General features: G+C 48.0%; 1 protein-coding gene across 1 annotated transcript in view; it reads right to left on the reverse strand.

The window, feature by feature from the left end:
* CMTM4 (CKLF like MARVEL transmembrane domain containing 4) overlaps nucleotides 1–8,895 on the reverse strand; it is an 82,404-nt gene extending 73,509 nt beyond the window's left edge. The window contains exon 1 of the mRNA XM_023210107.1: nucleotides 8,505–8,895. Coding sequence (XP_023065875.1) covers nucleotides 8,505–8,690 — 186 coding nt within the window. The 5' untranslated portion in view covers nucleotides 8,691–8,895. The remainder of the gene's footprint in view (nucleotides 1–8,504) is intronic.
* Nucleotides 8,896–12,792: the final 3,897 nt, after the last annotated feature.

Raw genomic sequence — 12,792 nt, forward strand, 5'->3', positions numbered from 1 at the left:
ACACACACACACACACACACACACACACACACACACACACACACACATTCTACCCTAAACAAGGGTGACTTCAGGTCCTGTTGTTCTCTCTCCCTGGAACATACCTCCATCAACCACCACTAGCCCTTTGCCTGGCTAACTTGACTTTCCACATAAAGTTTAGAATCAGCATTCTTCTATCTACAAAAAAATCCTTGCTAGGATTTTGGGATTGTATTAAACCTATAGATCATTTGTGGAGAACTAATATTTTAACTATATTGAGTTTTCCAATCCCAATGAACACAGAATGCCTGTCCACTTATTTTGGTCATCTTTGATTTCTTTCTTCAGTGTTTTGTAGTTTTCACTGAGCAGATCCTATACGTGTTTTGTGAGATTTATATCTAAGAATTTCATTCTTTTCGGTGCTGTTATAACTGATGTTGGTTTTTTGTTTTAATTTCCAATGATTTATTGCTAGGATGTAAAAATACTACTGATTATTGTGTGTTGACCTTATATCCTGTAACCTTGCTAACTCACTTAGTTCTAGGAGGTTTTTTATATATTTCCATGTGATTATTTACCTAGATAATCATGCCATATGCAAATAGGAACAGCTTTATTTATTTCCATTCTGTATGCCTCCTATTAATTTTTTTGCAATGGCTAGGACTCCAGTATCATCTTGAATATGAGTGATGACAGCAGACGTCATTGCCTGCTTCCCATTGTAGGGGGGAAGCATTCATTATTTCCCTACTAAGTATAATGTTAGCTGTAGTTTTTTTGTAGATGCCCTTTTTCAGGTTGAAGAAGTTCCTTTCTCTTCCAAGTTTGCTGACAACATTTATTATGGAAAAGTACTGAATTTTGTCAAAAGTTTTTCTTTCTGCATCAAATGATATAATCATGTGGCTTTGCATTTTGTTTTGTTTTTGAGAAAGGGTCTCACTCTGTTGCCCAGGCTGGAGTGTAGTGGTACAATCATGGCTCACCGCAGCCTTGACCTCTGGGCTCAAGCAATTCTCCCACCTTATCCTATAGCTGGGACTACAGGCATGCACAAGCATGCCATGCTAATTTTTGTATTTTTTGTAGAGAAGCAGCTTCACCATGTTACCCAGGCTGGTCTTGAACTCCTGGGCTCAAGCAATCCACCTGCCTCAGCCTCCCAAAGTGCTGGGACTACAGACATAAGCTACTGTGCCTGGCCTGTTATTTTAAGCTGTTAATAGGGTGTACACCTATAACATTTACTTTCAAAAACTACACCAACCTTTTGTTCCCGGGATAAATCACAATTGGTTTGCTGTATTACTCTTTCTACATTATGCTGGGTTTTATTTTCTATACGGTATTTTGTTGAGGATTTCTGTGTCTGTGTTCATATGAGGAATATTGGTCTGTAGTATCATTTTCTTGAACAGTCTTTGTGTGGTTTTGTAAAACACATGTATACTCTATACTTAACTTCTTTTAAGGTCGTGGATTATAATTTCACTATTTTTAATCATCAAAAAAAGTAAGAGTAATTGAAACTTTGCTTTTCTGCTAGAACTTATTTGACTCCAAGTCCTTGATCAGGAAGACAACTCCGAAAGATAACAATCTTCCTAAAGGAAAATGGGACTGTTTTACAAGAAGCCACAGAATGGTGGATCTGAGAATCCAACATAGAGAAACCCACTGCTTCATCTACCATTATGCACTTGTACATGCATGACTTCAGGGCTAAATGGGAGCCAGGAGTACAAAGCAATCTTCAGTAGTAAACAAAACGCAGAACCCTTCAGGGTTTGACCAGGGTCATTGTGTTTCTGCCTGGTCATTTGACCAGCTCTTATTAATCAGGAACCCAGCTGAACCTCAACTGAACCAGTCCCTCCAACAGAACTGAGGGGATGTGAGGCTGATAAACTCAGTGCTATGTCTACAGCCAGTCATTTCTCAAAGTTGCAGCTTTGTAAATGTGACTATATTTGTGTTGTAGATGATTTCTATAATGTATTACTGCCCCACCCCTGCACATCCTCCAGAGAACAGCAACCAGCCAGGGATTCTGCTGACTGGCATGAGATTAAAAACTAACAAGGTTTCCAACAAATAAAAGATATGCCATTACCCACCCCTGAAGTGCAAATACTCACATTTGTTTTTGAGTTACATAGGAAAGCAAGTATCAAACATTAATCTCTTAATTCTTACAATTCTTTAAATGCCCAATCAGTCATTACCACCCATACTGTACAACTGAGGAACCCAGATGTGATGAGACTAAGAGGCATCAAAATCAGCAGAGCTAAAATTTGCATTTAAACATTTCCGGCCGGGCGCGGTGGCTCAAGCCTGTAATCCCAGCACTTTGGGAGGCCGAGACGGGCGGATCACGAGGTCAGGAGATCGAGACCATCCTGGCTAACACGGTGAAACCCCGTCTCTACTAAAAAAAAAAAATACAAAAAACTAGCCGGGCGAGGTGGTGGGCGCCTGTAGTCCCAGCTACTCGGGAGGCTGAGGCAGAAGAATGGCATAAACCCGGGAGGCGGAGCTTGCAGTGAGCTGAGATCCGGCCACTGCACTCCAGCCCGGGAGAGAGAGCGAGACTCTGTCTCAAAACAAACAAACAAACAAACAAACAAACATTTCCAGGTCAGGCGCAGTCGCTCACACCTGTAATCCCAGCACTTTGGGAGACCAAAACAGTAGGATTGCTTGAGCCCAGGAGTTCGAGACTAGCCTATAGTTTGAGGCAACATAGCAAGACCTTGTCTCTACAAAAATAAAAAAAATTTACAGCGCATAGTGGCGCATGCCTGTAGTCCTGGCTATTCAGGAAGCGGAGGCAGGAGGCTCCCTTGAGCCCAGAAGTTCGAGGTTACAGTGAACTATGATCATGCCACTGCATTCCAGCCTGGGTGACAGAACAAAAATCTGTCTTAAAAAAAAAAATTCCTATTACCCATCTTTTGTTATTAAAAAGCCCTACACAGGGCCAGGCGCCATGGCTCAAGCCTATAATCCCAGCACTTTGGGAGGCCGAGACGGGTGGATCACGAGGTCAGGAGATAAAGACCATCCTGGCTAACACGGTGAAACCCCGTCTCTACTAAAAAATACAAAAAACTAGCCCGGCGAGGTGGCGGGCGCCTGTACTCCCAGCTACTCGGGAGGCTGAGGCAGGAGAATGGTGTAAACCTGGGAGGCGGAGCTTGCAGTGAGCTGAGATCCGGCCACTGCACTCACTCCAGCCTGGGCAACAGAGCGAGACTCCGTCTCAAAAAAAAAAAAAAAAAAAAAAAGGCCTACACAAATGCATAGTCAGAAAGTCATCTAGGCATGGGAAGGGCTCAAGAAAGGGATGTGGATCACGTGTGGTGGCTCACGCCTGTAATCCCAGTTTGCGACTAACCTGGGCAACATATAATGAGACTCTGTCTTTATTCATTTAAAAAAAAAAAAAAAAGGAATTCACACAAGGAGGAAGATAATTTAAATCAGTTCATTCTCCCCAACTAAGAGATATGTACAGGTTTCATTTTGAAAAGATATAGGACGAGGTAAGTGACTCATGCCTGTAATCTCAGCACTTTGAGAAGCCGAAGAGGGAGGGCTGCTTGAGCTCACGAGTTCGAAACCAACCTCGGCAACATAGGGAGACCCTGTCGCTACAAAAAATTTTAAAATGAGCCAGGCATAGTGGCACACACCTGTAGTCCCAGCTAGTTGGAGGGCTGAGGTGGAAAGATCGCTTGAGCCCAGGAGGTCGAGGTTGCATTAAGCTATGATTGTACCACTGCACTCCAGCCTGGGCACAGAGCAGGACCTTGTCTCAAAAAGAAAAAGAAAAAAAAGAATCTATGCAACTGCACAGTTTAATGTTTTTGTAATGTTTCAGATTAGCTTTACTATCAAATCACATTCCATTAAAAATACCAATTTAACTTAAATAATAAGGAATTAAACTATCTTTAATTCAAATATATAATTATGTTTTTTGGTGATATTTTCACAAAGTTTCTTTAGAGACAGGCATTGTTAGCACTATGACAGCTAACATTTATTGAACATCATCAATTAGATGCCTGATACGGCAGGTACTAACTTACACATATTATTTCATTTTCTTAATCCTTTGAGGGAGGTATTGGCAGGCTCATTTTACAGAAAAATCTCAGCCTTAAGGTTGACTATTTATCGAAAGCTGGTTGCTAGCACCTGTGTGAGGTTTGTTTTTTGTTTTGTGTTTTTGAGACGGAGTCTTGCTCTGTCACTCAGGCTGGAGTACAACGACATGATCTCAGCTCACTGCAACCTTTGCCTCCCAGGTTCAAGCTCTTCTCCTGCCTCAGCCTCTGGAGTACCTGGGATTACAGGCACCCGCTACTATGCCCGGCTAATATTTTTGTATTTTTGGAGAGGCTGGGTTTCACCGTAGTGTCCAAGCTAGTCTTGAACTCCTGACCTCAAGTGATCCAGCCACCTCGGAATCCCAAAGTGCTGAGATTACAGGTGTGAGCCAGGCCTGTTGCAAGGTTTTTTAACACTGAAAGGATATAGAAAGGTAAGTCTCAAACTTTAATGTACACATGGATCACCTGGGGAATCTTGTTTAAATGCAGGTGACTCGGAAGTTCTGGGGTGAGGCCACTGATTCTGCATTTCTAACAAGCCCTGAGGTGAGGGCAATGCTGCTGGCCAAAGGCCAAACTTAGAATAGCAAGGATCTACAGGTTGCAATAGGCCACAAAAAACACCACAAAAAAGTCTACAGCCCAACACGGGGGCTCACGCCTGTAACCCCAACACTTTGGGAGACCAAGGTGGGCAGATCACTTGAGGTTAGGAGTTCAAGACCAGCCTGGCCAATATGGGGAAACCCCGTCTCTACTAAAAATTAAAAAACTTAGCTGGGCATGATAGCGGGTGCCTGTAATCCCAGCTACCTGGGAGGCTGAGGCAGGAGAATCGCTTGAACCCAGGAGGTGGAGGCTGCAGTAAGCCAAGATCGTGCCACTGCACTGCAGCCTGGGCAACAGAGCAAGACCCCATCTAAAAAAAAAAAAAATCTAAAAAAACTAAATTTATAGTCGGTCGCAGTGGCTCATGCCTATAATCCTAGCACTTTGGGAGGCTGAGGCAGGTGGATCACCTGAGGTCAGAAGTTCGAGACCAGCCTGGCCAACATGGCGAAACCCCGTCTCCACTAAAAATACAAAAATTAGCTAGGCATGGTGGCAGGTGCCAGTAATCCCAGCTACTAGGGAGGCTGAGGCTGGAGAACTGCTTGAACGCAGGAGGCAGAGGTTGCGGTGAGCCGAGATGGTGCCATTGCACTACAGCCTGGGCATCAAGAGCGAAAGTCCGTCTCAAAGAAAAAAAAAAACGCATACACACAACTAAATTTATTCTTAGACATGGGATCTTGCTATGCTGCCCAAGCTGGAGTACAGTGGCTACTCCCAGGCACCGTAATGGTTCCCTGTGACCTTGAACTCTTAGGCTCAAGCAATCTCCCCACCTTAGCTTCCTGGGTTTTAAAAGTCAAATTTTTCTCAAAACCACAGAGTTAGAACTTACTCATATTTCTTGATGGATTCTGAGTTTTGTAACATCTCAGAAGTATCTTCATAATGACTTCTTATTTTCTTTTCCAGTTTAAATTTAGAGTCCAATTTCTTGGAGTTTTGTGGGATTTTTATCAAGGCTGGGAAGCCAACTACACCAAAACCATTTCAAGTTGCCATACCCTTCAAGTGGGTCCCTTTCCTTTACTCGCCCACACATATCCTCTCAGGATTTAAGTTCTAGAGATTAACAACAGAGTTAGGTGAGATTTTGGGGGCTAGGCCCAAAAGTTCTTCCAGATGAAAAGTACAATTCTAGGCCGGGCATGGTGGCTCACATGTGTAATCCGGGCACACTGGGAGGCCGAGGCAGGCAAATCACCTAAGCTCAGGAGTTTAAGACTAGCCTGGGCAACATAGTGAAACCCCGTCTCTACCAAAGATACAAAAAATTAGCTGGGCATGGTGGTGTGCGTCTGTGGTCCCAGCTACTTGGGATGTTGAGATGGGTGGGTCTCTTGAGCCCAGGTGGCAGAGGTTGCAGTGAGCCAAGATTGTGCCACTGCACTCCAGCCTGGGTAACAGTTAGACCCAGTGTCAAAAAAAAAAGAAAGAAAGAAAGAAAAAGGAAGAGTGAGAAGAGAGAAAGAGGGAGAGAGAGGAGAGAGAGGAGAGGAGAGGAGAGGAGAGGAGAGGAGAGGAGAGGAGAGAAGGAAAGAAGAAAAGAACAATGCTACAACAAAACAATACCTTACCAAAAGGTAATGATAAATGCCACCGGCTTCCATCCCTCGACTTAGGTGACAAAGTCCCAGCAATGCAGTAATACCTAACAGTCTACAAACTGGATTTCAGTTATTTTACTAGATTCTTTTAGAGGCAAGTTCTATTTACTTTCAAAATCCCACAGTGCAAACAAAGCAAGGTATTCGACCAAGCCCTGCTCTTCTCTTATTCGTTTCTAATTATCTGTACGGGCTATTGTGCCCATACTCAAACACTGGCTAGCTGCCTCTTTTAAAAGGCAATTGTAGGCCGAGTGTGATGGCTCACGCTTGTAATCCCAGCACTTTGGGAGGCCGAGGTGGGTGGATCATGAGGTAAGGAGTTTGAGACCAGCCTGGCCAACACAGTGAAACCTCATCTCTACTAAAATTACAAAAATAAGCTGGGCGTGGTGGTGGGCCCCTGTAATCCCAGCTACACGGGAGACTGAGGGAGGAGAATCGCTTGAACCCTGGAGGTGGAGGTTGCAGTGAACTGAGACTGTGTCACTGCACTCCAACCTGGGCGATAGAGCTAGACTCTGTCTCAAAAAAAAAAAAAAGAAAAAAGGCAATTGCACACCTCCCTTCACCTCCTACATTCTCTTTGCTAACAGCAATGCCAAACTACAAAACCAATTCATCTTTGAAAACATTCCAGTTTACCAGATAAGATAAATTTAAAATTCTGAAGAGACAGATAATCTGATCCATTTTTCTTTCCATAAAGCCCTTCAAAAATACCCTCCGGCAGTCAGCAGAACAAGCCTTTCACCCAAGAGACACATAAAACAGCCTATGATTCTGTAATTTACAAACACCAGGACATTTATTTAAAGGGTATCCACACATTATATTATTCCCAAGGAATGCTTATGCACTCAAGTAGGAACAGGAGGACCAGGCCTGGCGCGGTGGCTCATGCCTGTAATCCCAGCACTTTGGGAAACCAAGGAGGGGTGATCGCTTGAGTCCAGTAGTTGGAGACCGGTTTGGGCAACATGGTGAAACCCCATCTCTACCAAAAATACAAAAATTAACCGGACATGGTGGAACGCGCTTGTAGTCCCAGCTACTCGGGAAGCTAAGGTGAGAAGATTGCTTGAGCCTGGAGGTCGAACCTGCAGTGAGCCACGATCGCACCACTGCACTCCACCCTGGGCGACAGAGACCTGGTCTCAAAAAAGAGAGAGAGAGCATGAACAAGAACAAGTGGCTTCTCTGGCTATGAGAAGTCTATAAAGTTTTGAGGCCAGTGGCCTCAGAAGGCGGCCTACCTGTGACAGGGAATGTTGGCGGGGCACACGGGTTTTTCTGAATTAGAGCATGCCATGTCCACAACAGAACTAAGCAACTGCCCGGAGAGGCATGTTACAAAACCACAAAGCAGGAACAGAGCTGAGAGGCCCCTGCCCAGAACACCCTGGAAGCCAAAACATAGGACCCTGAGAAATTAGCTCCACTACAGACAAGTCCAACAGAAAGTTCTCTGTTTCTGCTACCTCCAAAACTGGCTGCCCTCCCAGATTTAACTCTGGGTACCAATTGGGCAGTGCCAGCCACCGTGCTGTCTGGTGGATTCCGGGATGCCGAGTCTGTCTTCTTGGTTAGAAGGACAAAAACCTCTGCAGTGTAGAGAACTGTGGGCAGACCTAGGCTCCCCCACGGCATCAGGGCTACCTGCCTCCAGCCAACAAATACTTACTAAGCGCCTACCATATACGCCTGGCACCCAGCTAGATATCAAGGGGGAACCAAGCCACAGTCCCTCGTCTCCGCAGGCAGAAACAGACGAGCACCTTCTGGAGGTTGTGCGGGCCGGGAAAACCTGCCACAGGTTGCTAAGACCAGCCGTACCCAGGAGACAGCAGGATTCCCAGCAGCACCCAGCCCAGTAACGCCACCGACTCCCGCGAGCGAGGGCGGAGCGGACAGGTAGGCCCGAGGGCAGGTGCTCAGGTAAGAGGCGCACACCTGAGGCTGCCGGCCTGGGAAGGACAGGCTCTGGCCGAGGGCGGGGTCCCCAGAGGAGGCTGCAGAGTGGCCCCGGGACCCCGCGAGGGAGAGAGGGCGCGAGGAGCGGGCTCCGGCCCCGGCAAGCGGGTACGCGGCGGAGGCCCCGCAGCGGGGCGGGGAGGGAGGCGTGCGGCTAGGCCGCCCTCTGGCACCTGGGGCCCCGCCCGGCACCTACCACTTGGGCGACCTTGAGGCGGCCGAGCGCGCCACGCAGGTAGTCGGGGTCGCAGCGCAGGCCGGCTAGCCCGCGGCGCTGGCTCACCGGCTCGGTGGTGGGCTGGTACGGGCTGCTGGCGCCCGAGATCATGGAGGTGCTCGAGGCCTCGCCCTCGAAGCCGTCCAGCTCCTCGCCGCTCCGCATGCTGCCGCCCGGCCCGGGCCGCCTCGCGCGGCAGGCTCCCGGCGCCAGGAGCGGGCGGGCTCAGCGGGGCCGCCGCATCGCCGCCGCCTCCGCCGCCCGACTGACCGCCTGCGGCCCGCCCGCCGCCGCCGCCTCTCGCCCGCCGCCCGGCTGCGGCTGCGGCTCGGTCCGCTCGGGCTCGGCTCCCGCCGCCTCGGCAGCGGAAAGGGAGGGAGGCGGGAGCCAGGAGAGGGAAGGAGGCGGGAGCCGGCGCGCCGGGCCGGGAGGGGCGGAGCCAGGCCACAGCCGGCGGCTCCGAGGAGCTCCGCGGCTCGGGCGAGGTGGAGGCGGCGGCGCCGCGGGCCTCGGAGCGGGGCGGGGCGCCGACTCCTCAGGCCCCGCCCCGGCCCCGCCCCCACCTGCGCCTCGAGCTGGAGCCGGAGCCGCTGGTTGGCGCTGGCGATCCCGGCACGCGGGTTTATGGGGTTCAGGCAGCGGGGTCCTGGGGCTGAGGAAAGGGTCGAGGTGGACCTGGAGGCCATGGAGTTGCTTTCCCAGGCGCTGCCTCAGGTTCTCCTTTGGAGAAAGTGGGGTCCTCGAAGCATAGGGTGGGGAGCTTCCCAGTAAAGACCGAGCCGGGCTGCGCCACCCGGGTGCCGGTAACAGTGCGTGGCCAGGGCGGGCCTGACTCGGACTGTTGGGCCGACGAGAGGTGGGTAAGTGCCTGGGCTCCCACGCCGGGCGCCTGCAACAAACCGGTTCCGAGGCCAGGGGCGGAGCGGGCAGGGTGAGGAGCCGCCCCACTGCAGGTTGTCCCCACCGGCCTGACCCAGGCGACCGACACGTTCCTTTCCTCTCAGCTGAAAAGCTTTGCTAGCTCTGTCTAGGCATCAAGTAAAGTTAAACACAGATTTTGCCCCGAAGGGCATTAATTAGGGACCAATTTACAATTAAAGTGTGAAGGCTAATTTTAAGCTAAGTAAAACACTGACTTTCTAAGAAGTGTCGCTTTTATATTGAACCCTTCCACAACCACAAATAACCCAGAGCTTGCCACGTTCTGGCACCGAGCAAGGCACTTGAAGAACGAACGTATCGTTGTTATTGCTGTTTTACAGAAGGAGAGACTAAGGCTGCAGACTGGAAGTAGCTTGTCCAAGGTCACACAGTTCATTGGTGGGCAGAGCCCAGGTTCCTACTTTTTCTTTTTTTAAAAAAACAAGTATTTATTATTATCATCATCATGATTTTTGTAGAGATAGGGCCTCACTGTGTTGCCCAGGCTGATCTCGAACTCCCGGGCTCAAGCGATCCTCCTGCCTCAGCCTGCCAAAGTGCTGGGATTACAGGTGTGGTGACCTTGCCCAGCACTCAACTTTTTCAAAGATGGGAAGGACAGTGACTCTAATACTGTTGTCCTTCTATATGGGGGCAGGAGAGGAAGTCTCTTTTCAGGACCCCCTCAAATACCAAAATCTGAAAATGCTCTCAAATCCTTTATATAAAATGGTGTAGTATCTACATATAACCTACACACATCCTCTCGTATACTTTAAATAATTGTTCTACTGTATTACTTTTTATCTTTATTTGTGTGTGTGTATGTGTTGTTTGGGGGTTTTTGTGTGTTTATTTTCTGAGACAGAGTCTCGCTTGTCGCCCAGGCTGGAGTGCTGTGGTGAGATCTCGGCTCACGGCAACCTCCGCCTCCTGGGTTCAAGCGATTCTCCCACATCAGCCTCCTGAGCAGCTGGGACCACAGGCACTTGCCACCATGCCCAGCTAATTTTGGTATTTTTAGTAGAGACAGGGTTTCACCATGTTGGCCAGGCAGGTCTCAAACTCCTGGCCTCAAGTTATCTACCCGCCTTAGCCTCCCAAAAGATTGGGATTACAGGTGTGAGCCACTGTGCCCTGCCTGTTTTTTTGTTTGTTTGTTTTGTTTTTAAATAGACTTCACTCTGTCACCCAGGCTGGAGTAGTACAGTGGTACAATCATAGCTCACTGTAGCCTCAACCCCCTAGACTCAAGCAATCCTCCTGTCTCAGCCTCCTGAGTAACTGGGACTACAGGCATACCACCACCATGCCTGGCTAAGTTGTTTTATCTTTCTTTTTTTTAGAGATGGGGTCTCATTATGTTGCCCAGGCTGGTCTCAAACTTCTGATCTCAGCAGTCCTTCCACCTCAGCCTCCCAAAGTGCTGGGATTACAGGCATGAGCCACCACATCCAGCTTATTTTTTATTGTTTTTTCCAAATACTTTTTTTTTTTTGAGATGGAGTCTCATTCTGTCACCCAGTGACATGATCACAGTGCACTGCAACCTCCACCTCCCAGGTTCAAGCAATTCTTCATGCTTCAGCCTCCTGTGTAGCTGGGATTACAGGTACCCACTAACACACCTGGCTAATTTTTGTGATTTCAGTAGAGACGGGGTTTTGCCATGTTGGCCAGGCTGGTCTTGAACTCCTGACCTCAAGTGATCTGCCCACCTTGGCCTCCCAAAGTGCTGTGATTACAGGCATGAGCCACGGCGCCCAGCCTGTTTTTTTTAATCAGCAGTTGGTTGAATCCATAGCTGCAGAACCCACAGATACAGAGGACTGACCCTAAATCAACAAATATTTATTGGGCACTTACTATGGGTTAAGCAATATACTAAGAATTTGGGATAGACAACCAGCCGATGGTGACATTGAGTGGCTGGATGTAGAGTCTTGCCTCTGCTTTCTCCCAAAGTCCCAGTGAAATGACAGTTACAGGAATTTTTTTGAGGGGGTGAGGGTGGGCATTACACTGTTGGGATAAAGAATGGGAAAGGAGACCGGGCACTATGGCTCATGCCTGTAATCCTAGCACTTTGGGAGGCTGAGGTGGGAGTTCACTTGAGATCAAGAGTTCAAAACCAGCCTGACCAACATGTTGAAACCTTGTCTCTACTAAAAATACAAAAAAAAATTAGCCGTGCATGGTGGCGAGCGCCTGTAAACCCAGCTACTCAGGAGGCTGAGGCAGGAGAATTGCTTGAATCCGGGAGGCGGAGGTTGCAGTGAGCTGAGATCACCCCACTGTACTCCAGCCTGGGCCACCAAAAAAAAAAAAAAAAATAGAATGGGAAAGGAGACAATGGCAACAAAATGTTGGAAGCTGGGAAGCAAATGGGCAAGTGTAACTTAGCAGATCCAAGAAAGCCAAACCCTAAACTGGCAGGGGAAAGGCTGAAATATTATGCAGTGCAGGTTATATCACAGAACAAAAGATTCAGGAATGGGCAGCATCAAGTAAGTGTAGAGTTAGGGGGTGAAGGCAAGAGTAATAAACAAGAAGATCAAGTGAAAGTCTTTCAAAGAAGCAAGTGGATCCCTAGATCCCTTTTCATATCCATCCCCCAAGAATGGAGCTTTGTTCTCTGGAGAGGGTGAAACAGAAGGCCTCTTAGTTAGAGATCACTAGGCACAGTTCAGGGAAGGAATAGTGTACTAAAAACGGGGAATAAGTGAAAGTTTGCTTGCTGAATGAGACCCCACAGACATCCTTCCCTAGATCATGGTAGCCAAGACCTCACATTCTCTCTGGAAAACATGATTAGCACAAGAAAAAAGACCTAAAGATCCTGACAATGGAAGCCCAGCCAGATCACCCAACACTGAATCCCACAGCTGAGACTTCTCACCTACAGGCACAGAGCTTCCAATGAGCTTTTGGGGACCCTACTTTGAAATATAAATGACAACTAAGAGTCACCAAACATTTGAGGAAAGCCTATAACATAACAGAGGTCAAAACCAAGAAACAGATGTATGTCATTAAATGTTTACAATGGTATATATATGTGTGTGTATATATACCATTTTATACACATGTATATATCAGTATTCTCAGGTAAACTGAGAAGATACTGTAACCATAAAAAGTTTAGAATAAGGCCGGGCATGGTGGCCCAGTCCTGTAATCCCAGCACTTTGGGAAGCCGAGGCGTGTGGATCATTTACAGTCAGGAGTTGGAGACCAGCCTGGCCAACATGATGAAATTCTGTCTCTACTTATAAAAAAAAAAAAAAAAAAAATTAGCCCAGAGTGGTGGTGCATGTCTGTAGTCCCAGCTACTCAGGAGGCTGAA

The sequence above is a fragment of the Piliocolobus tephrosceles genome, chromosome 17, assembly GCF_002776525.5.
Source record: "Piliocolobus tephrosceles isolate RC106 chromosome 17, ASM277652v3, whole genome shotgun sequence".
Taxonomy (NCBI): Eukaryota; Metazoa; Chordata; class Mammalia; order Primates; family Cercopithecidae; genus Piliocolobus; species Piliocolobus tephrosceles.